Source organism: Mercenaria mercenaria, chromosome 6, assembly GCF_021730395.1.
Source record: "Mercenaria mercenaria strain notata chromosome 6, MADL_Memer_1, whole genome shotgun sequence".
Classification (NCBI taxonomy): Eukaryota; Metazoa; Mollusca; class Bivalvia; order Venerida; family Veneridae; genus Mercenaria; species Mercenaria mercenaria.
This window is the reverse complement of record NC_069366.1, coordinates 22,571,884-22,598,032: the sequence shown is the minus strand read 5'-3', so window position 1 is coordinate 22,598,032 and position 26,149 is coordinate 22,571,884. Positions and strand designations below refer to the sequence as shown.

The following is a 26,149-nucleotide window of genomic DNA, read 5'->3' as shown; positions in this document are numbered from 1 at the left end:
AAGTAAATTTTACCTAAATTTCACAGACAGAGAAAAACACATTCTGACAAAGTTTTATGCAAACTCCAACACATTGCTACTTCCCCTTATAGGTATAGTAGACACTGCCATCAAAGTAATATTTTTTTAATTTTGTTAGCTTACTTTCTTAACAACAGAAAATTTTCTCTAACCTTAAGAACTGATATATTCTTTCTGGTTCAGCAAATGATCGCAGGTAAAATGTTTGTAAAACTTCTATAATATGTAATAAACAGAAAGACATGTACATTGAACTCGCCTATTCTGAACCAGTCTGTAAACTGACTCATTTCCATGCTTTTAAGCAGCCGTCACGCATACGTCAAGAAAAACCGTAAGCTACGTTTTGGTTTTATATCTAATGCATTAAACTAATAATTCATTGCTGGTAAATGTTCAAGTTAATATCTGCAACACTGTCCAAATGCTATATTTTTTCTTATGTGGAAATCTGACGAATGTAAACAAAAATGTCAGATTCAAAGAGCGCTTGCCTTCTAGTTTTTTAATGAAATGAAACGAAAGGGAAATTAAAAAGAAGGAAATTTTACGCTCTTTCCAGTCATATATCCCACATTAAAAACAACTTGACCATTGAGATGCCTAAAGAGGAAATATAGATGTTTTACATTGTGCCTATTCCGAATCACACATTTTCAGTTCTGTTCTGCTGCATGTTGTTTAAATATTGCAGAAAAAAATGCCGATTCAGTGTGTCCAAAATATTAATTTATGTTATTATTTTTACCCATGGCCAGATGTTAAAGAAAAAGGGGGATGTATCATTATACCATGTGACAATTTTATTAACACGAAGGACAAGATCGCCCACATGACTGTTTTAAAACAACATATTTCAATAATGCCAGAGAAGGATGTCATGATAACCATTTTAGTCATTTAATTGGCTTTAAATGCGATTATTTCCATTCCTGACATAAAATAATTTCAGTTTTCGATTCAAGATGGTAGTTTTATGTTGTTGTGGATAGTAACAAGAAAACAATTTCAGGTCATTTGTGGTGATTCGGAATAGGCGAGTATGACCCGGATTACGTTATTCTGATCGTGACATATCTGTCCAGCATTTAAGATGAAATTTATATTTAAAATATAAACTTGACGAAGAAAACTGATAAAGAATTAAAAACTGGTTCTTAAAGGGCAAGTTCGCTGTAGTTACTAATATATACAAATTATAAACACATTTTAACAGGGAGATTTATAAACTAAAATTAAAGTCACTAAGTTTTAAAATTATTACCTACATGTCAAAAATAATCCAATGGTTGAAACCCTATTCAAGCAACAGCATAACTGGCAGAAAAAGCTGAAAATACAATTGGATAATAATTTATCAAAAAGTAGTACAACACAGGTCAATAAATAGGACAATGTTCACACTAGAAAATGTTCTAGAAGAACTAGACATTTGATAATAACAAGAACAGAATGGAAAATGTTGTCTTATTCTTACGATTTCTGCAAATCTTGCATGTTAATAAAATGTCAAACTGCTGTCTTCATGCGCCTGAATTCTTCACTTCAGACCTATAATTTGCTTAATGTTTAAACAGCAGATATTTGTTGACATCTCTGTATGTGTTCATATTTAAATGAACTTGAATGAAGGTTCCAATGTTATTGACGTCACAAGAGCGTAAGTAGGTAAAAGTGTCCTACTTTTCTGTGACATCGTGCATGTACATGTTTTGACGTTTCCTGTCAATGATTGACATACAACAACTGTCTAAAACTGCACAATCTATTGTATCCTATGTTATTTGCGCAATAAAATTACATGCAAAAAAACAGTAACAAGACTTACGCACACATGCATCGATTTTAACAGTAATTGACTAACATATGAGCGACAAAATTGTATCTTGTATCGGATTTTGGTCTCCCAAACACTTGTGCAAATGGTGTAAAGTTTAGTAAGGGAAATAACCTCATTACAGTATATGAAAATTATTGTCAACGTCACGATATAGTGAATTTAACGTTCACGGAAAAGACGAATTTCATTGGTCCTTTCATTTTAGCCTGGGAAGTTTGAAATTCGAGCAAACTGTAGAAAATGTCGGAGCAAAACATTGACCCAGCTCTGAGCTTACCAAGAACAAAAGAAAACAATAGATCAACATCTTCAGCAAAAGATACACATTCTGTTAGCAAGAGGTATACAAAATTTAAACAATAAAAGAAAAGAAAATATCAATTTGTCATAAGTTTCCGCGATGTTTTTTTTCTTGGGACCCCGAAGAACACTGGAAGGACCCGTATATGGGCTTTCTAGAGGTTCAATAATCAATATATATGCCGAAAATCATATTTATAGTGAGAAATTATACTAAAATTAGGTCTTAAAAACAACATTTTTGTTAGCTAAATTATATGCCTCTTTCTCGTAATTCCGTAATTCCGAGCCTTCTCATTGAACCGAGCCTTTGGAAAATTTGCACTTGCAGCTATTTCCTGTTTCTAAATTTTATGTATGTTGTAAAAAATAATATGACAGTTAAACAAAAGTAAAAAGAAAATAGAATTACTTGCATTAAAATAGAAATATACACAACAGAAAATTTTGGCACAAAATTTGCTTATCTAAAATCATTGGGGTAATATATAACCTTCTTACAGAAAACAGAAAGCACTTATTTTAAAACTTTTTTGTCCACTAACACAATAATATATCTGTTCTTAATTTTAACAAAGAACTTTTTCAAAAAAGCCTTAATGTTTCAGAGCTAGTACAAATTACTGCAAGTCTCAGTTTTAACGAGAAAGAATTCGGCTGTTTCAGAGGGTTAGGGTCATCATGTGAAAGCCTAGATTATTCATTTACAAAAATCCTTAGAATTTTTCTTCATGGGGATTTTATAAGTTTAGATGTTGGAGTACCAAACTATAGCAAAAACTCTTTTGAAACTTAATTCTTCTACTGACCAGCACTGAAAAACCGGCTTAGGGGCTCGGAATAACGAGAAAAGGGCATACATTCCAGCTCAGACATGTTTATATGCTGAAACGATTCTCGTACTGAAACCTAACCAGGAATCTACATCGGTACAACCAACAATCGATTCACAACTTTATCATGACATAACAGTACATAAGGGGTACTAATTGACCAATCAGAGAGCTGCATTTTCGAGTACCTGCCAGTTTCCACTTGGGTATAACAGGTCCCAGAAAAGTCACAAATTAGCTATATAGCTAAATCTAGCTATATATAGCTAGAAGTAGCTATAAAACCAATACCAGTAATGCAAAATATGTGAAAACAAGATGCAAAATGGTCATAATTACGTCCAAAAGGTTTATAAGATGAAAGACAATAACACAAATCCAAAGATCTTTGTAGTCACATTTTCAATAACTGTGGCAGTATTTTGCGATCACAGAATTTTTCACTTGTGATAATCATCGTACTGGTTGCCGACCCAGATTCGAACAATTTTACAACCTTTTCATCTGTCATATTTTCATTTTTAATTCAAGATCCATGAAATGATACTTAAATCAAGCTCAGTTCTTCGGTGTCGCTAAACACAAATTTGTTTGTATGTAGAAATAAACTGAACACGTCACTGAGGCCCGAAAGAGGGTACGTAAATTTAACATTTTCAGCGTGTTGCAGGACCCAGAAATTGGACAGTAGGAAAATACTAATTTTCATCCCTTCTGTCTGGCAGAATCACGTTAAGTCGGTTTTAATGATGAAAAGACATTTTTAGTGTTGTTTACCTCGTTTACATTCAACTGTAGATGCGTGATGCTGTTGAGAGTTAAAGCGTTTACACAACTGTTCGATTTTCTGGGTCGTCCGAAATTCTGGGTCGCCAACCAGTAGTATAAGACAAATTTATAAATGACTAAGGCGTAAAAAAAAATTGTTTGTTTCCGGTGGCCCGACCTACCCTATTTTTTTTACCGCCAACCCTAAACTTTTTTAGCGGTAAAATCGGGCCACATATTTTTGCAAATAAGTATATTATTATTTTTATAGCTCTTTGCACGAATGGACTACTCCACCGATCGGGCGGGTGGTTTTTACGTGGTAACTTTACCAAATTGAGAAATTAATACATCAGGCAAAATTACCTGGATTGACTGGAATTTACCCGCGAATCGTAAAAATATCAAAACGTCATGTTGGTAATTTTCCATTCCACAAACACGTGCGCCCTATCGTAATATCTTATTTGCATCGCGGTTACTTTTGACACAATAAACGCGCGTGGTGCATTCATTTTTCAATGTAATCACTTTAAATTTTCAACACCGCTTGAGAACTAATACAGTTTGAGTTCTATAACAATTTTAATAAGATATCGACAGGAATGTAGGCAAAATTCTTTAAAAACGATCAGATTTTCATATAATGTTTTGTAAAATTTCAAACAGCGCGATCTTGATTATTTACTTCTTTCTTAAAGTAAATAAACGGTACATACTGTGGTAATAAAATTCAGACTCTTGACCAGAATGTACAAAAAAACACAATTTAAAAATCTTAAATAATGAAAAAGCAGCAGCAATTTAAATACATGGAGTAAAACGATTTTTGGCAAACAGATTTCTGTTAGCACGGCAGAATTAGGTTACGTGACCTCGTGAACATAAATAGAAATGTGGTTTTAAAATAAAGCAGTATGATGTTGTTGCGGATTTTAATAAGTTTTAAATTACTCATAGTACATGTATTTTTTGACACAACACTTTGTTAGATATTCTTTTCAAACAATAATGTAAATTCCTTGAGGGCAAATAGGTCACAGAGGTAGGCTATCCACTATCATCGTTCACGACACATTTGCATGTCAGTTTATTCGGGATATTGCACATTCGCTTTTAAAAAAAGATAAAGAAAAAACTTTTTTATTGATTTCTTCTCAACAATAATTATTTAAGGAATCGAGAAAGTACGATCAGACAGTGATGTGTCACATGGCGCGAAAACATGACGTAATGCCATGACAATCTCGGGCAACTATACCGCTTTGATCTCCACTTCATATGCCATAATAACCGACACACTCAGGGCTTAAGCTAGGCTAACTTTTTAGGGAGAAGTCACTTCTCCCTCAGGTAAGATTAGGGAGAAGTGGAGAGATTTTAGGGAGAAGTGGCGAGGTTTTAGGGAAAACGTGGAAAGATTTTAGCACCATGACATGCAAGCTGAAAAAGGAACTATATATGCTTAATATAACGTACTATTTTTATTATTCCCTGTCTTTGTTTACAAAGTCTATTAATTTAAAGTAAATAACAAATTCACTGAAAATGTCAGTGATTCTGTTTTCTTATCATTTTTAACCTTGTGAATCTAATGTAATTAAACTGCAAAATCAAGTTTTTTTTCACTCTTGCAATGATTGTCCAAACCAAGAAAACCCTTTAAATATGAATACAATTAAAAAAAGTTAATTCCATATCAGCAAAAAAAAAATAAATCAAGCTCCCAATGCTAATGCACTCAAAGCTCAAAGTCAGTCAACAAGAAATAATGTGAATTAAATACATGTCAATAGCAGTGACATCACCATGACATCACACGGAATACACATCTTCTTTGATCTGCTGGTCTCTCTTTGATACGCTGGTGTCGGCACACATTAAAAGAAACAGTTGTCAAACAGGTTTAACCCAGTTTCTGATGGCAGGTGTCAAAAATTTGCGTAAATTTCAGTTACGTTATTTTAGTCACAGAAAGTGTCAGTGATATCATTGTGTTTCTTAAGTTTGGGTTTTGAAAAATACGAGTAAAATTTAGTGGATTTAAGTAAATTACTGGAGCCAAACACGGTAAGATACTTTCTAATGTTCAAAACAGAATGTGTAAGCTTACATAATATAAATCCCTACTGCTTTGTTTATCAACTCAAGTGTCACCTTCGCACTTCTCCGTAATCTGAAGTAGGCGGAGCTTAAATTATGCCATCGTGTATTCCAGTCAAGTGTCAACAGGCCGATAGCGGATAACTGGAGGAGTGTGGATAAAAAAATCGGGCGACTTGAATTTCGCTTTGATGTTAGATTAGAGCTACAGTGGGGAGCTACAAAGCGACTATTTCGCTCAAGTTGCTCCCTAGCTCAAGCCCTGACACTTCTTTTAGCTCTTTGAGGCGGGGTTAATTGATGATAAAAACAAGGCTAATTACTTAGTTTATCATCAGAACAATTACCGATAATTATTAATGTTTTTTTTTTCACTTTCAACACGGGTGGACGTCGGGTGGATGATGATTATTGTGTCCATATTTTGGGACACTTTTCAAAATAATTATTTTTCGGGATAACAGATTGCTACAGTCTTCCATTTTTAATTATTTTAGAAATAAGTCCTGTTTCTTTGAGTCATATGAAATTATGACGTCTACAACATCACAATTTATGTGATAGAATTGGAGGTCCACTAAAGTCTGAGCAGCTCTCCTAGATTTCAGCAGTTGGTGGACCTGCTGAAAAAAGTTAAGGCCGAGGCCTGCAGAGTCTTGAAAAGTCAGGTTTTAGATGGGATTTACAGGGTTTTCCCTAGCCCCAAAAAAGGTGGTAAATTTACCACTTTTCGAGGTCCATGTCCTCCTTTTCTTAGCAAAGGGGGGCATGAGTTTTCCCAAAAAAAACAATTTTTCAAATTAATTAAAAGTTAATTTCAATCAATTTAAACTATTAAAAGCCCAAAAGAGTATCAAAGTAATCAAGCAAATCCTAACATGTCCCCCAAAATAGTCTCTTTTTTCCAGAAAAATAAATTTGGGGGAACATGATGTCCCTCAAAATAAATTTCCTAGGGAAAACCCTGGAATTATAGTAGTAAGACGTTGAACAACCACTTGCAGCTTTATTAATTCACAATTTGGGCATACCAGTCAAAACTCCATTGTCTAGCATTTCCATTTAATCCAGAATTTTAGACTGGGGTAGGGGGTGATGGTATTAATCTCAATGCAGATCAAAGATGCAAATCATATTCCTGGCCAGTGTGCTTTTACTTGGTTTTAGTTTGAAATATAAATGTTGGTTGTTGAATAATATTCAATATTAAAATTATTATTTAAAGAGAGAATACACAGCAAGATTTCATTCAAGTTTCATGTTTAATCAAATATAAACCATGTTCTCTGCAAGTAATTGCCAACTTCTCCACATGAGTTAGCGGCGGAGAATGAATGATATAGACACAACGATCCTATGACCACTTGATCCGTAGATCGACTGCTCTACCTATTGAGCTAATCGGATGGGCTACTCTGGAAATGAAAAAACAACAACAACAAAACACAAACATAAAGCATATATTTATTTCATAATATTTAAATACACAATTAAATGGCATTTTATATTGCTAAAACATCATCAAAGTCATTGTACATTCAGGTGTAAATCAAACATAACAATAGGATGCATGTTTATAAGGTTTATAATCTCCCTGTTTGAAACTAGGATGGTGTTAGGTTAAAAAAAAAAAAAAAAAAAAAAATGCCTATCTACCTACCTTATTTTTTATGGCCATGTCACTGGAAACAAACAATTTTTTTTGTTAGGCCTAATCGCAGAAATTCGTAACATTTATTGAAACTGAAACTGCATAGATCTCCATTCTTTGTGATTGTCTTCTGTCTCATAAACCATTTGAATGGGATAATAATTATTTTACATTTAATATACACATATGTTAAACAATTGTTATTGGTTTTATAGCTATTTCTAGCTATATATAGCTAGATTTAGCTATATAGGTAATTTGTGACTTTTCTGGGACCTGTATAACGAAGCATATTTACAATGAACATTTAGAAATAAATATCACACTATTTTAGAAATCAAATTAAGATTTTTAACTGCACATGCCCCAGATGATGCTACAAACAACAAAACTTTGAAGTTTCATTGAAATATTATATCAATTTAATAATTTTATTTTAGTTAAAAGTTTTTTACACAGGGAGTCTATGATAAAGTCCGAGTAAAATGTAATCAATACCCAAGTGAAATAAGTATCATTCCGCAATGTTTTGGACATGTTAAAATTATGAATTTCCGATTATGACTGGTTGGTGCTGTCAGAGAAACAGTAACTGTTGTTAAAGAAATTTAGTATATTACAGTATTAAAAGTAAAACTAAAAGATAAAAGGACAGTATGCTACAGTTAAAATAGGACAGAATGGAAGAATTACAATTTACATAGTGACCACCGCCAGTCTCTCTTTAAAGATACTGAGGCTGGGGCTAGCTTTGACTGATGTGGGGAGGGAGTTCCAGAGACGGATGGTTCTAGGGAAATAAGAGTTAGCAAAGTATTGGGTGCTGGAATAAGGAATCAAGTATGTCAGATTTCTAATGGGGGTCAGGTAACTTTGGTCAATTGCGACGGACTGGGTCCTTATTTTGTAAAACAAAAGTAGTGAACAGTTTAACCTGCGATACTGGAGTTTTCCATTCTAGGGATTTCAACATTTCGGTTACACTGCATGTGTAGTTGTAGTCATTCATTACATACCTAGCTGCTGACCTTTGGACCCATTCAAGTTTATGGGTGAGAGATTTCTGCCAGGGATGCCACACACTTGAACAGTATTCTAACTGGGGGCGGACGTACATTGTAGGTGGTGTATGCGGCTTGTTTAACCTTTATGTTATCTGTCTTGACATTTCTCTTGATAAATTGAAGGGAAGAGGTTGCCTTAGAGGTTATGTTCTCTATATGTAATTATGTTGTGACCAGTTCAAATCATTGGAGATAGTTATTCCTAGGTACTTAGCTGATGAGGTGGACTTTAACTCTGTGTTGTGTAACCTGTAGGGATAAATAATGGGATTTCTCTTCCTGCTTACTCTAAGGACTTCACATTTGTCAGGGTTATCCCATTATTTGAATTGTGCCAGAAGACTGTCATGCTATAATTTCATCAAATGAAATGCAATTGACTCGCCTTTTAGTTTTACTTTAAAATATTTCTAATCCATTTTTCTTTTAATCTGGCATAAAATAATCCATGCAACATAATTTGAACACAAGTTACGCACACAAGTTTCAAAATTGGCACCCCTGTCTGCAATATTTTGTCCGCCATTGCAGTTGTCACCTGATCAGGGTACTCTTCTTTTTGAAAACCAATAGGGGATAAAAAAATTGTTATTTATTGACCTTTTCTGAGAATTTAAACCTTTCTAAGGTATGTTTTTAGCTCGACTATTCGAAGAATAGGGGAGCTATCCTACTCGCCCCGGCGTTAGCGTCACACAAATGTTAAAGTTTGCGTACCACCCCAAATATTTTCAAAGTCCATTGAGATATTGCTTTCATATTTTGCATACTTGTTTACCATCATGACCCCAGTCTGTAAAAAGGAGGAGACAACTCTATCAAGCATTTTGACTGAATTATGGCCCCTTTTCGACTTAGAATATGCTTATTGTAATGTTAAAGTTTTACTCATAGTAGCAACCCCAGATAAGCCAATAATCCCTTTAGAATAATGAAGGAAATCGAGGGTGGTTGGTTTCAATTTATGATTTAAACCACTTACTATTAACCAGTCTTAAATGAGTCATAGCTTATATTATACTATCAAGCACTGAGAATATCGAGCATGCTGTCCACTGACGGCTCTTGTTTTATGAATTTTATCGAAAATGGTTATGTTTTTGATGAATTAAATTTATAAATAGAATAATTAAAAATAAAATTTTGATCTTGACTTTCAAAAATAACCGCGTGCTCTGAACTGTTGCATGACGTCATCAGTTTCTCACTAGAGACTTCATGCAAGATGTTGCGGTTTGATACTGGTTAGTTAACCAAATGGGGTTTCACTATAACTTAATGGACACGACCAACAGAAAATAAAAACAGCCACAACTACATTTCAGTCAGTGCATATTTTAAAGAAGTTAAGAGAACTAACTTTGACACAATTTCCTTGTCAAGAATAGCTTGGTTGGTGTTGTGTTGTCATTTACCAACAGAGCCCTCACACAGACAATATCATCTATCATTATGAGAGATATACTTTATGTGTTACCTCAGAAATCAAGATTCCCTGATAGTCAAGAGGTCTAAGGTGCTGATTGACTCTTTTGTCATGGCCGTTAGTCCGCTTCCTATTGTGGATGATCTGTTTTCAAATACATGTACTATTTTCCTTTTCTTTTTAATGACATAATCTCAAGTTTAGAACATTGTATTTGAAAAAAAATGATTGTCCACTGTGGGAAGTGTACCCACAGTGACACCCATTACAAAGAAACAAGAATCATATTTCCCTTTTTACAGAAAATTTTTGGCAAAAACAAACAATTGCAAGTGGTTATATGACTTGTTTGGACCATTTTCATAGTTTCTGGCTCAGAAATTTAATTAGATCTATAAAGTATAAGATACTTCTGTTTCTTATAATATTCAATTACAATTTTCATGAAGTTGGCATCTTTTTTATAAAACACCGATAAGGTGCTAAAACAATTTTGATTGGGTATTTTCCAGGTACATTTTTAGCATTTTGTTTACATCAAAGTTTTGACGTTATTTGTAAATGGGTTGATATAAAATGTTCTGGGTATCTTTGTTGGTATAAAAGCAACATTTCCTTTTCTTTTCTTTTTTAATGTGAAATTCCAGTTTTTTCCCCAGATATTGTGACAGTGATTTTAACTTAAATTTGTTATAAGTTTTATATTCACTTCGCAGTCTTTTTTTTAATTTTCAACCTTTCCTTTATTTCAACAGATTGCAGCAAGAGCTGAGGACACTTCTTGTAAGTACTTTGTCTGGCGGTATTGTATTTAACAAAAAAATGCTTTACTAAAGAATTAATTGAGCACAATGCCTTTTAATGAAATGTTAAAGTTCACATTGGAAATAATGTAATAAAACTATTCTTTTCAAGTTTGGTAATTGTATTTGCCAAAATTAGGAATTTTTATGGTAAGTGAATAACTGAGTAAAGAGACATGCCCCCAGATAAACTTTAAAATTTCATTTTTTGAAAACAGCAGTTGATATTAGATATCGAAAAATGATAAACTAGTATTGTTTAAGTAGACGTTTTAATGTGTATCCGACATAAAAATATAAAAGCTAAGTAGCTTCTATTTTTCATTTTTCAATTAATAACAATAGCATGACTAACGCTTTTGAGACTTTTCTGAATATTTAAAATAATTTAATTGGTTAGTCGAGTGTTTTTAGCTCTACCATGACAGAGTGAGCTTTTGTGGTCGTCCGTCTGTCCACAATTTCTTGTGAACATGATAAAGACCACATTTTCCAATCAACTTTAATCAAACTTGCACACAACTTGTATTTGCATAATATCTCGGTTCTTTTCGAAAACTGGACAGATCCCATCATGGGTTCCAGAGTTATGGCCCCTTAAAAATTTGCTATTTTTGGCTTGTGAACATGATAGAGACCACATTTCGCAATTGATTTTAACAAAACTTGCACACAATTTGTATTGGCATAATATCTTTGTTCCTTTCGAAAACTGGCCAGATTTCTTCATGGGTTTCAGAGTTATGGCCCTTTAAAGGTCCAAAATTTGCTATTTTTATGCTCCCGAAGGGAGGCATATAGTTTTTGAACCGTCTGTCGGTCTGTCAGTCTGTCCGCAATTTTCGTGTCCGGTCCATATCTTTGTCATCGATGGATGGATTTTCAAATAACTTGGCATGAATGTGTACCACAGTAAGACGACGTGTCGCGCGCAAGACCCAGGTCCGTAGCTCAAAGGTCAAGGTCACACTAAGACGTTAAAGGTCAGTTTTCATGATAGTGCATTTGTGTCCGGTCCATATCTTTGTCATCCATGGATGGATTTTCAAATAACTTGGCATGAATGTGTACCACAGTAAGACGACGTGTCATGCGCAAGACCCAGGTCCGTAGCTCAAAGGTCAAGGTCACACTTAGAGGTTAAAGGTCATATTTCATGATAGTGCATTAATGGGCGTGTCCGGTCCATATCTTTGTCATTCATGCATGGATTTTAAAATTATTGGGCATGAATGTGTACCACAGTAAGACGACGTGTCGCGCGCAAGACCCAGGTCCGTAGGTCAAAGGTCCTAAACTCTAACATCGGCCATAACTATTCATTCAAAGTGTTATCGGGGGCATGTGTCATCCTATGGAGACAGCTCTTGTTTGGCTTGTGAACACGCTAGACCACATTTTGCAATTGATTTTAATTAAACTTGCACACAACTTGTATTTGCATAATATCTCGGTTCCTTTCGAAAACTGGCCAGATCCCATTATGGGTTCTAGAGTTATAGCCCCTTAAAGGGCCAAAAATTGCTATTTTGGCTTTTGTAGCCATATAGAGACTTCATTTATGGTTTGATTTGATAAAAACTTGCAAAATATCTTTAACAACAATAGATCTTGGATTCCGTCATGAATCCAACAGATCCAATCATAGGTTCTGGAGTTACGGCCCCTGATTGACCCTGAAAGAGCCAAAATTTGTTAATTTTATCTTGTGAACACGATAGAAGTGTGACATTTTACATTGGATTTTAACTACACTTACAGCTTAAGACACAATAATATCTTGATTCCTTTCGAAAACTGGCTAGATTCTGTCTTGGCTTCTAGAGTTATTGCCCCTATATGGGGAACAATTTTCTATATAGGCTCTTTCAGCCATATACACACCCTATTACCTGATGTACACCACGCCGAGGGATGCGGCTGCCACAGAGGTAGGAAATCAATAACATTGAGCAGTGGTGTTAGTTTTTTGAGCTGTATTTTTTCATTTCGACATCCATGAAGATGTTCTGGTGCAGGCATACGTGTAAATGCCTTAACATATTATATGATTAATCCTGGTCGCCAACTTTGCGAAATAAAGAAGTATTCAGCTGTTTAAATTAGACGTTTATTTAAATTGATGCGAAAATCATATTCAACGGCCCACTTCGAAGTGTTTACAAAATAATTTGATCGGGTTTACCTCACACGTCAAACGATCAATCATCTGGGGATAATCTTAACAAGTTTCAAGTCTGTCCGTACGTCTACACCGACGTTGTGACCCTCTAAAGGGACCCAGGTATAGTCACGTATGATAAACTTTACTGCAGAGGGCATTTTTAAATGATGCCCATCCCACCGAGGAGTCAAAATATAGGATATCGTTTACGACAGAGGGAAATTTTGTGTAAAAACGTCTATTCTGGCTGTGTGTTTTTCTTTTGAGACCTGGGAGCTCGTGGAATTATTTGCAGTATGCATAGTTTATACTTGTGTTTAGTAATGGGCGATTTTCAATGGCGAGCACCGCTGTAACATGGTGTTATAAATCAGTCTAGATTGAAGTTCTATCTCTGACGTTGTTTTTGCTACTATAAGTCTTCGTTTTGTAAACTCAATTTTGTTTCAATTTCTTTTATCATGAAATATACAGAAATAATGATATCGTAAGTCCTGATGGTATCGGTACTTGCGTTCTTGCTAGATTCAGTGTTGAATTTACGGTTTATATTAAATGATAAATCGTTTTGCAATCAGTCTAGATTGTATTTATATATATCTCCTACATTGCATACAATTCGATACTGTACATGTATAGAGTTGTTTTGCCGCTGAAAGTCTTCGTTTTGTAAAATCATTTTTGTTTCTTTTTATCATAATATACCGACATTTGCTGCCAGCAATGAAATCCTAAGTCATGGTACTTGCATTCTTGCTGGATTCAGTGTTGAATATAGGTTAATATCAAATATCAAATTGTTTTGCATTATCAAGCTTTCATACTAAGAGGCTACTGATAGTAACATATAGTTCTACATAAAAGATCAGTTAGGCTAGAAAACTTAAATATATTTGTTGTCAGTGGCATATGTCAAGTGATCGGTTCTGAATAAAGCTGTTATTTATTAATCGTTTACAGAAATGTTCTAAACAATTTATTTTGTATTCAGTTTCAGAACCAAAGATGAAGGCATACACATGTTATTACTGTAAAAATGATTTTGAAGTTAAATCTGGAGAGATTGACCATTTAGTTAATTGTCATGTCAAGAGAGATCTATCAAAATGAAATGGAATTAACTAAACCACCTGTTATTACCGAGTTACTATCTGAAATGAAGATTTCATTCTGATCGATCTCTCTTGACAACTTTAAAGATGTATTCAATTTTGATATTTTGCCCTGTACCTTCGATAAATGCCCACAAGCTGGTCACTAGAAATGAATATTTCACCTTCATTTGGAATCACGTCGGTATATGTTTTTTGTCCTATATGCAGCAGTTCAAATGTTTTCATTTTATTCCAGTTCCATGTAACTAAATGGTCAATCACTCTAGCGTAAGCTGCAAATCAGTGTCTTAGCAGTTTTTAAAAACAATTCTCATATATTTCAAATATATATGCTTAAATATACTATTCGACAAACTGTGTTAAACTATATGATCTGATGTGTATTTAAACGAACGCTGTATATAATAAATGCAGAACGATTTAATATCTAATATTAACCGTAACTTCAACACTGAATCCTGCAAGAACGCAAGTACCAGGACTAAAGATATCATTATTTCTGTATAATTCATCATAAAATAAATTGAAACAAAAATGAATTTATAAAATGAACATTTACAGCAGCAGAACCAATCTATACATGTAGCAGATAGCATGCAATGTCGGAGGTAGAAATACAATATAGACTGATTAACACTGTGTTACAGCGGTGTTCGCCATTGAAAATCGCCCATTATTAAACGAAAGTATAAACAATGCATACTGCAAATGATTCAATGACCTCCCAAGTCTTAAAAGCGAAACAAACATCCAAAATAAACGAGTTTACACCAAATTTCCCTCTGCCGTAAATGGTATCCTATATTTTGACTCCTCGGTGGGATGAGCATCATTTAAAAATGCCCTCTGCAGTAAAGTTTATCATGTGTGACTATACCCGGGTCCGTTTGGAGGGTCAGAACGTCGGTGTAGACGTACGGACAGACTTGAAACTTGCCAGGATTATCCCCAGATGATTGATCGTTTGACGTGTGAGGTAAATCCGATCAAATTATTTTGTAAACACTTCAAATTGGGCCGTTGAATATGATTTTCGCATCAATTTTAATAAACATCCAATTTAAACAGCTGAATTATTCTTTATTTCGCAAAGTTGGCGATCAGGATTAATTATATAATATGTTAAGGCATTTACACGTATGCTTGCACCAGAATATTTTCATGGAAAGTCGAAATGAAAAAATACAGCTCAAAAGACTAACACCACTACTCATCGTTATTGATTTCTGACCTCTGTGGCAGCCGCATCCCTCGGCATGGTGGACATCAGGTAATAGGGTGTGATATAGAGGTTTCATTTATGCTTTGATTTGAAATCAAAGAATATGCTTGTTTACACTCTGTTGGGCACATTTTTGATTCTATCTTCATAAAACTTGGTCAGAATGTTTGTTATCATAAAGTAGAGATAGACCCTAAAATTTTCAATGATAGTATTCAGGGCACTAGACAACTTTTGGGGACAGGTACCCATACCCTCAGGAAGGGGAATTTTTTGACATTTTAAGACGAAAGGGGAAGTTTAAGCCATGTATATGTAACTACTTTTCACACTTATTAATACTGTTTTCAATCATTCCTGACTGATGTGACTATATTGCAACAGTAATCTTCCTTAGAGGCACTATATAATATTAAAAGAAAGAGTTCATATCTATTTGTGTCAAACACCCTATCATCAGGGGAATTTTCTTCTGAGAAAGGGGGAAAAAACATATTATTTTAGGAGGGGAATGGTACCCATATTCGGCCCCAAAAATGGCCAAACGAGTGCCCTGGTATTACATTAAATAAAGACTAGAAATTGATTTCCAAGACCTTGAAATAACCAAAAGTGATTTCACAAATGTGAAGTTTATGATAGTTTTGTTAATATCAGTAACAGAAGTTTTAATTTTTAATTTAAAGTTGTGATCCACAAAGAATGACAACTCTTGCCTTGGGCTAGTACTTATAAGCAGAGATATCTATTAGTTTACTTCCCTTGCAATTAAACAATTGTGTGGAAAATGAAAATTGTTTTAGACACAATATCATACTTTTTTGCACAACAAAATCATTTAGGATTTATTCATTTGTGTTTGATTTACCCCTCAAGACATGGTTCCTATGATTCTGTCAACTTACATATGGTAAAAAGTTAACTTTTAACAAGCCAATAATAAAATGAGGTACGAGTATGTAAATATTAGTGCAGATAATACAGTTTTGCTTGCATCAGAATGTCACAATAGAACCACTTTTGTAATACAGAACACCTGGTAGGATTAGTAAAGGTGCTATTATATTGATCTTTATTTCCTATGCCTACATAAAGTCTTGGATGATTTCAGTCTGGGCCACGTCTGGTCAAAAACTAGGTCACACTCTATAGGCCACTTTTTTACTCCAATCGTCCTGAAACTTTGTCATAATGTTTTTTTCATGAAAGCTTGGATAGTTCAAATCTGGGTCATATGTGATAAAAAAATTAGGTCACTAGATCAAATCAAAGAAAATGCTTGTGTACACTCAAGAGGCCACATTTTTGGTCCAATCTTGCTGAAAATTGGTCAGAATATTTGTCTCCATGAAATCACTAGGTAAAACATGTTTACACTGTTATGGTGTGTTACTCAGGTGAGCGACCTAGGGCCATCTTGGCCCTCTTGTTATAAATAATAAATTTCTAAATCAATTTTTATTTTCTTTTTATTGCAGTTACTATCTAGTGAAATCAATTTCTAAATTTTGAAAAATTTGACATAAATATGCAGCTTTAATAAAGTTTAATTATTGTGTAATTGATTGACCTCGGTATTTATTTTATATTTAATAGATGTCGGGTGATCCGGGAGTTTCAGCGTTTCCTGATGGTGACAATCTCTTTAGATGGGTAGCTACACTTATTGGAGCAAAGGGCACGGTATGTCTTTGCATGTCATTTGTTATGTGGTCATGTTTGCCACTGAGATAGGAGCAGTTGTCCACTGTTCACTATACTAGGACAAAGGCTATGCAGTGTATGCACCTGCACTGGTGATGGTTTTGATTGACACTATTTGACTAGACTTAACCTGTGTGAAATTAATGGTTTCTTGTCTATTTCACAATTTATTATTTTAAGTTTTATCCCATGTTGATATTCAGGAAGATGGAAATTTATAAATGCATTAGTTTGTGGCATATCATGTACTTAAGCTATTGCACTCGCCCCAGCGTCACCGTTGATTAAAGTTTTTGATAAAGTCAAATATCTCTGTTACTATCAAAGCTATTGACTTGAAACTTGAAATAGTTATTTACTATCAAAGTCACCACCATAAGCTGACCCTGTACAGCAAGAAACATAACTCCATCCCGCTTTTTGCAAGATTTATGGCCCCTTTTGTACTTAGAAAATATCAGATTTCTTGGTTAAGTTTTATGTTTAGGTCAACTTTTCTCCTAAACTATCAAAGCTATTGCTTTGAAACTTGCAACACTTGTTCACCATCATAAGCTGACCCTGTACATCAAGAAACATAACTCCATCCTGCTTTTTGCAAGAATTATTGCCCCTTTTGGACTTAGAAAATTAGTTTTGCTTGGTTAAGTTTTATGTTTAGGTCAGCTTTTCTCCTAAACTATCAAAGCTATTGCTTTAAAACTTGCAACACTTGTACACCATCATAAGCTGACCCTGTACAGCAAGAAACATAACTCCATCCTGCTTTTTGCAAGATTTGTGGCCCCTTTTGGACTTAGAAAATATTAGATTTCTTGGTTAAGTTTTATGTTTAGGTCAACTTTTTCTCTTAAACAAACAAAGCTATTGCTTTGAAACTTGCAACACTTGTTCAGCATCATAAGCTGACCCTGTACATCAAGAAACATAACTCCATCCTGCTTTTTGCAAGAATTATTGCCCCTTTTGGACTTAGAAAATCAGTTTTCTTGGTTGAGTATTATTTTTAAGTCGGCTTTTCTCATAAACTATCAAAGCTATTGCTTTAAAACTTGCAACAGTTTTTCACCATCATAAGCGGACGCTGTACACCAAGAAACACAACTCTGTCCTGCTTCTTGCAAGAATGATGGCCCTTTTTAGACTTAGAAAATCATGGGTAGGACAATATTTCTATTATACCAAAAAAATCAGATGAGCGTCAGCACCCGCTAGGCAGTGCTCTTGTTATTTCTGCTTTTCTTTGATTACTTACAGTGAAGTTTGAGTTGAACATGTTAAGTACATAATTATAATTGATATGGTGTATTTGAACTTTATTTTCCAGGCATATGAAGGATTAAGTTATAAACTGTCATTAGAGTTTCCTAGTGGTTACCCATACCAGGCCCCTACAGTGAAATTTGAGACCCCGTGTTGGCACCCAAATGTAGACCAGTCGGGAAACATCTGCCTCGATATATTAAAAGAGAAATGGTCAGCATTGTATGATGTCCGGACTATACTGCTATCTCTGCAAAGTCTTCTTGGAGGTTAGTTCCATGTAAAGCATTATACATGTAAAAGCTGTTACATTTTGTACTGCTAGAGACCAGTCTTACAAGGCAGCTGTTGGTAACTTTATGGTGCTTAGAAACAGCCATTCAGAATCTTGACTGTTGGTACTGGTGTCTGAACTCAAATTCTGTAATAACTCAGATCATAATTTTAACACAACCTTGATTTTCAACAAATTTGAACTTTGTTTCCGAGTTCAGTTAAATAATTTTCAGTTTGTCAGGTGAGAGAGTCAAGACACTATTCTTCAATTGTTTTATTAACGAAACAAAGTTGGTAAAAAGGTCGAAAGGAGAAAAACATATATTACATTTGCAGTTGAAACAGAAATTTATAACTTTGTTGTTTTTTTTTTGTATCCCCCGACAACTAAGTTGTAAAGGGAGGGTATACTGGTTTCAGTTTGTTTGTCTGTCCGTCCATCTGTAGACACTTGTGCGCACCAACTCTCCTCATCCCCTTGACACAATTTAATGAAATTTCACAAAAGTTATCAGTAACAACAGTAGTTAACTGTGCATGGTGCATGTTAGGTTCTATCAGAAAAAATTTTTGCAGAGTTATGGGACTGTTTTTTGTTATTATACTATATACATAGTCTGCATATGCAATCTTGTGCATGCCTAATCTCCTGAACCCATGCACACAATTTAATGAAACTTTACATATGTGATCAGTAGTAACCCTAGTTTTGCATGATGCATGTTAGGTCCTTTCAGAAAAATAAATCTGCACAGTTAACTGCTATGGGACTTTGTTTTTTTTAGCTCACCTGTCGTGAAGTGACAAGGTGAGCTTTTGTGATCGCGTAGCGTCCATCTTCTGTCCGTTAGTGCGAGCGTAAACTTTTCCTTGTGACATCTCTAGAGGTCACAGTTTTCATGGGATCTTTATGAAAATGGGTCAGAATGTTCATCTTGGTAAATTCTAGGTTAAATTCGAAACTGTGTCACGTGCGGCCAAAAAGTAGGTCAGTAGGTCTAAAATAGAAAAACCTTGTGACCATTCTAGAGGCCATAATTTTCAATGGATCTTCATGAAAATTGGTCAGAATGTTCACCTTGATGATTTCTAGGTCAGGTTCGAAACTGGGTCACGTGCCATCAAAAACTAGGTCAGTAGGTCTAAAAATAGAAAAACCTTGTGACCTCTCTAGAGGCCATATATTTCATGAGATCTTCATGAAAATTAGACAGAATGTTCACCTTGATGATATCTAGGTCAAATTCGAAAGTGGGTCACATGCCGTCAAAAACTAGGTCAGTAGGTCAATAATAGAAAAACCTTGTGACCTCTCTAGAGGCCATATTTTTCATGGAATCTGTATGAGTTGGTCTGAGTGTTCATCTTGATGATATCTAGGTCAAGTTCGAAACTGGGTTATGTGCGGTCAGAAACTAGGTCAGTAGGTCTAAAAATAGAAAAACCTTGTGACCTCTCTAGAGGCCATATATTTCATGAGATCTTCATGAAAATTGGACAGAATGTTCACCTTGATGATATCTAGGTCAAGTTCGAAAGTGGGTCACGTGCCATCAAAAACTAGGTCAATAGGTCAAATAATAGAAAAACCTTGTGACCTCTCTAGAGGACATATTTTTCATGGGATCTGTATGAAAGTTGGTCTGAATGTTCATCTTGATGATATCTAGGTCAAATTCGAAAGTGGGTCACATGCCATCAAAAACTAGGTCAGTAGGTCAAATAATAGAAAAACCTTGTGACCTCTCTAGAGGCCATTTTTTTCATGGGATCTGTATGAAAGTTGGTCTGAATGTTCATCTTGATGATATCTAGGTCAAGTTCGAAACAGGGCCATGTGCAATCAAAAACTAGGTCAGTAGGTCTAAAAATAGAAAAACCTTGTGACCTCTCTAGAGGCCATACTTGTGAATGGATCTCCATAAAAATTGGTCAGAATGTTCATCTTGATGATATCTAGGTCAAGTTTTAAAGTGGGTCACGTGCCATCAAAAAGTAGGTCAATAGGTCAAATAATGAAACAAGAGGGCCATGATGGCCCTATATCGCTCACCTGTTATCATTGCACTTGAGGACAAGAAGGTCCTCAGAAAAGATATCTCAGTCCAAAGGACAGGAACAACAAAAGGAAGAAATTAAACCAAAAAGAAAACAAAAATTCTTTCAAGGTATAGATATGTCAAAATACACCTAAAAATTGGAGGTAGCATCCATGTTGTACCACAGAAAAGTGGTCTTGGTTTTTCCCTACGGCCAATAATAAAAAAGTTACTAAAATAAGCTATTTATAGTAACGTAAAAGGGAAGTAATAAAAAAAAATTGTAAGTGAACAAAAGAAGGATCCGCCAAATAAATCTGCTGACATAAATGAAATTTCAGATCAGTATCTTCATTTGTTACGGAGATATACCCATTTTAACTTGAAATAAAGGGAGGTAATTTGACATAAAATCAGTCCATAGTTATCTACCCTGATTGTCTCAGTCCAACTCATAACAATAATGAAATTTCAAATAAGTCCTATAAGTACTTACTGATATAAATCCATTTTGATTATAATCAGGGGAGGTAATCAGATATAAAATAACTTTGGAACCTACGATTGGATCTGATTTGTCATGGAATCCAAGATTTATGGTTGTTGAAGATATTTTGGAAGTTTGTATCAGATAAAACCATAAATGAAGTCTCTATATGGCTGCAAAAGCCACTATAGCCAATTTTGGACCTTTAAGGGGCCATAACTCTGGAACCCATGATGGAATCTGGCCAGTTCAAGAAAGGAAGCAAGATCTTGTGGTGATACAAGTTGTGTGCAAGTTTGGTTAAAATCAAATCATAAATGAAGCTGCTATTGTGCAGACAAGGTCAAAATAGCTAATTTTGGCCCTTTCAGGGGCCATAACTCTGGAACCCATTATGGGATCTGGCCGGTTCAAGAAAAGAACAGAGATCTTATGGTGACACAAATTTTGTGCAAGTTTGATTAAATTCAAATCATAAATGAAGCTGCTATTGTGCAGACAATGTCAAAATAGCTCATTCTGGCCCTTTCAGGGCCCATAACTCTGGAACCCATAATGGAATCTGCCCAGTTCAAGAAAGGAACCAAGATCTTATGGTGATACAAGTTGTGTGCAAGTTTGGTTAAATACAAATCATAAATGAAGCTGCTATTGTGCAGACAAGGTCAAAATAGCTAATTTTGGCCCTTTCAGGGGCCATAACTCTGGAACCCATAATGGAATCTGGCCAGTTCAAAAAAGGAAGCAAGATCTTATGGTGATACAAGTTGTGTGCCAGTTTGGTAAAAATCAAATCATAAATAAAGCTGCTATTGTGCAGACAAGGTCAAAATAGCTAATTTTGGCCCTTTCAGGGGCCATAACTCTAGAACCCATAATGGGATCTGGCCAGTTCAAGAAAGGAACCGTGATCTTATGGTGATACAAGTTGTGTGTAAGTTTGGTTAAAACAAAATCATAAATGAAACCACTATCGTGCAGACAAGAAATTGTTGACGCACGGACTGACGACGGATGCCGGACGAAGGGTGATCACAAAAGCTCACCTTGTCACTGTGACAGGTGAGCTAAAAACCTTGTGACCTCTCTAGAGGCCATATTTTTCATGGGATCTGTATGAAAGTTGGTCTGAATGTTTATCTTGATGATATATAGGTCAAGTTTGAAACTGGGTCAACTGCGATCAAAAACTAGGTCAGGTCTAAAAATAGAAAAACCTTGTGACCTCTCTAGAGGCCATATTTTTCATGGGATCTTCATGAAAATTGGTCAGAATGTTCACCATGATGATATCTAGGTCAAGTTTGAAACTGGGTCATGTGTCTTAAAAAACTAGGTCAGTAGGTCAGATAATTAAAAAAACTTTTTGACCTCTCTAGAGGCCATACTTTTCATGGGATCTGTATGAAAGTTGGTCTGAATGTTCATCTTGATGATATCTAGGTCAATTTTGAAACTGGGTCAACTGCGGTCAAAAACTAGGTCAGTAGGTCTAAAATTATTAAAATCTTTTGACCTCTCTAGAGGCCATATTTTTCAATGGATCTTCATGAAAATTGATCTGAATGATCACCTTGATGATATCTAGGTCAATTTCAAAACTGGGTCACGTGCGGTCAAAAACTAGGCCAGTAGGTATAAAAATAGAAAAACCTTGTGACCTCTCTAGAGGCCATATTTTTCATGAGATCTTCCTGAAAATTAGTGAGAATGTTCACCTTGATGATATCTAGGTAAAGTTCAAAACAGGGTCACGTACCTTCGAAAACTAGGTCAATAGGTCAAATAATAGAAAAACATGGTGACCTCTCTAGAGACCATATTTTTCAATGGATCTTCATGAAAATTGGTCAGAATTTTTATCTTGATAATATCTAGGTCAAATTCAAAACTGGGTCACATGAGCTCAAAAACTAGGTCACTATGCCATATAATAGAAAAAAACGACGTCATACACAAACTGGGTCATGTGGGAAGAGGTGAGCGATTCAGGACCATCATGGTCCTCTTGTATTACTATGCCATATACATACAGTCTGCATATGCAATCTTGTGTGCACCTTATCAACTGAACCCTTGCCCCCCCAATATAATGAAACTTTACACAAGTGATTGGTACCAACCCTAGTTGTGCATGGTGCATGTTACGTTCTTTCAGAAAAAAAAATCCAGCATAATTGGTATTTTTTTGTTACTTTACAATTTGTGCTTGATAATTATGTAATCTTGTGTGCGAGTCAATATCAAATTTGAGGCATATTTGGATGATACAAATCTTGAAATATGAAAGTGATATTTTCGTATGTTTTTTGCCTTCAGTTGATTAGTATACATTCCCAGAACTGATATAGATCAAAATCCAACCTTAATTCATCTTCAGTTGGTTATTGATCGAATGCCAAATGTTATATCTCCTCAGATATTGTCCTTACAGTAACATGTTGAAAATAACAGTTATTCAAACCTTTGAACAAAAATGTTTGTAAATTATACTTTATGTTAGCCTAAAAGTTGCATGTATGTTATATATGTAGAAAGAAAGTGACTCTGTCTCATAATTTCGAAAACAGCGGTATGATATAGAGACCGTACCATAGCTCTTCGCATACTTTGATTTTTCAAACTAAAGTGATTTTTACAAGTGCACCGGTTACGATAAAAATGTAAACAACGGACTTTGTCTATGAAACTTTGAAATGAATGAATGACAGTCGATCTTAGTCATAATACTGATTGACAGTGAATGCTAATGACTGCATGTGTTGCAGAAAGGTATTTAGTTTGTAACTGTAATTTCCCATTAATTGAAATTCTCTCAAAACTGGTAAAATAATTACTTATATTTGGACAAATCTTATCGTCTTTGCCGTTCGGCAGCTGCAAAAAGGGCAAATATAAAATATTCAGTGTAAGTAATATTTCACTGGTACTGCCAGTTAGTAAGTTCATACTCTGAACAACACGTCTGAGAAATTTGGGCAGATTTGACCAATTATGACGTTGGCAGCATTAGATTATATTTTTTCTTTACACAAAAAATGCCGTTAGGTAACAAAGCGAATACGCCGATAATCCGGAGTTCACCGATTATTGTTCCAGTTCACGCAATGTAATCCAGCAATTAAACTGCATAGCTATTAGCGACTGCTGTTATAGGGAAGTGGTAGAGTGTCTGCCTTAGGTGTGAGAGGTCCTGGGTTCGAGTCCCAGTTAGAGCTTAACTATTTAGATTCTGCTTAAGCATAGTTTTTCTGTTAATAGACTGTTCCAGATGTTCTAAATTTTTAGCATACAGTATTATGGATCAGTATTTAGCAATCCAGATCAAAGTTGAATGTTAAATCAAATGCACCCAATTAGAAAATATTGACTATATTATGTCCCTTTGATGTTTATGCTCTCCATGTTCAAGAAGAGTTACATGTCCTTGATCACAAAATTTTCGTTATCATGAAAATATTAAATGCTCATAACTCCGCACTTCTGGTTAAAATATTGTCTATATTTCTGTTTTTGAGAAATATATGGACATTTGTCTTCATTTCAAAGCTTTTTAACTTCAAACCTATGATTTGAAAAACTTAGGTACTATCTCTATATGATATTTATATGTAAACAATCAATTCAGATTTGTCTTCTCTAAACATGTCCGAGTTTCTCATTCTGAAAAGTAAACAAATCTCTTTTAGCTGGTATGTATCATACTCAATATGCTTTAATCCATCTTACCAGTGTTCTTATAACTGTATTATGTTTCACTGAAATAAGCAGATATCAATGCTCCGTTACGCCAAGGACATGTGCATGCTTGCAAGGACAGTTTTTGTTACCTAAAGGAAAAACTACCAAATATCAATGACAAAACTTAATTTGAAACTCCTAACCACAAACAATATACAAAACAGGTAACAATGAGAAAACAGTAACAAAAGAAAGAAATAGTTTTACATTACAATGTTCCTGTTGTGTGCAAAAATAGTATACACTTTCAGGGTGTTATCGCAAAGACAGTGTATTGTTACTTAAAGGAAAAAGTGATAAAATTTAACTTCTTGCATTTGTAAATGAATGACTAGAATTTCAAAACTTAATATGACTTTATAGACTAAAACAATTCTATTGACTATTTTGTGCTATTTCGGTATTCTTGAGACACAGTAAAAGACAGTGATGATAAATAAATGTGTTATTGCAATGACAGTGGTCAGTTATTGTACGAATAATACTTTTCACTCACGACTTAGTACTTTTTATAGAAATCAAAGCAAAAAGAATATGATAATACAATATGAATGCTACTAATAGGGACGAAGAACATATATGAATTAGTATATTCTAAACAAAATGTTTTCATAGTTATTGCAATGACATTTTATTATCATTTACAGTCATATCTACTAAAGATCTTCGCAAATCAAGATAACATGATATCCGATCAGAAATGAATATTGTTCAAGTGTAAAAAATGAAGTGCACACTTTTGACGGCATAAACTGTCATATTTACCAATTATACCAGAAATAATCCTTTATTACAGGAACACATTAACGTTTATCTTTCCTTTCAATGAAAATGAACAAACACAAACATTTGAATTACGAACTTTTGAAATTAAACTTTAACAAATTTAAATCTTTAAGTCTATTACTTCACAGATATTTCTAATACTGTTTATGTAAAAACTTGATAGACAGACCTTACTGGCTGATATTTGAAATATGATACAAACTAAGGTGGAGTAAAACCTTTGAATTGAACAAAAAACACGTTAAAGTGGTTTTCCTAAACTTTAATGTAGCCATGACTTTCTCATGAGGAGATTCAAGGAAGATATACAAGCAATGGTCTCTCTGATAAGATATGAAAAAGTTGTTTGGGAACGGGAAATATATTTTGACGCATAAAATGTGATTGTTGAATTACAAGAACTCCTGCTGATCTATGCTATCTTTTAAACGAAAAACAATCAAAGGTCTTTTTTTATAGTAAATGAAATTTGAAGTGCAAAAATAAGCAATAATTGGTGGAAGCCTTTTTATACTTAAACACTTCATCAATAGTGTCCTCCAT

General features: G+C 34.6%; 2 protein-coding genes across 2 annotated transcripts in view; one reads left to right on the top strand and one right to left on the bottom strand.

Moving 5' to 3' along the window:
• Positions 1-1,967, bottom strand: part of LOC123549423 (glutathione synthetase-like) — a 42,013-nt gene extending 40,046 nt beyond the window's left edge. Inside the window, exons 1-2 of the mRNA XM_053546705.1 lie at positions 1,850-1,967; positions 1,290-1,351 (exon numbers count right to left, since the gene is read on the bottom strand). The gene's annotated coding sequence lies outside the window, so the exon portion shown is untranslated. The remainder of the gene's footprint in view (positions 1-1,289; positions 1,352-1,849) is intronic.
• A 75-nt stretch (positions 1,968-2,042) lies between these two features.
• The window catches only part of LOC123549424 (ubiquitin-conjugating enzyme E2 C-like), a 35,145-nt gene continuing 11,038 nt past the window's right edge, over positions 2,043-26,149 (top strand). Inside the window, exons 1-4 of the mRNA XM_045337521.2 lie at positions 2,043-2,202; positions 10,762-10,789; positions 16,907-16,993; positions 18,342-18,546. Coding sequence (XP_045193456.1) covers positions 2,102-2,202; positions 10,762-10,789; positions 16,907-16,993; positions 18,342-18,546 — 421 coding nt within the window. The 5' untranslated portion in view covers positions 2,043-2,101. The remainder of the gene's footprint in view (positions 2,203-10,761; positions 10,790-16,906; positions 16,994-18,341; positions 18,547-26,149) is intronic.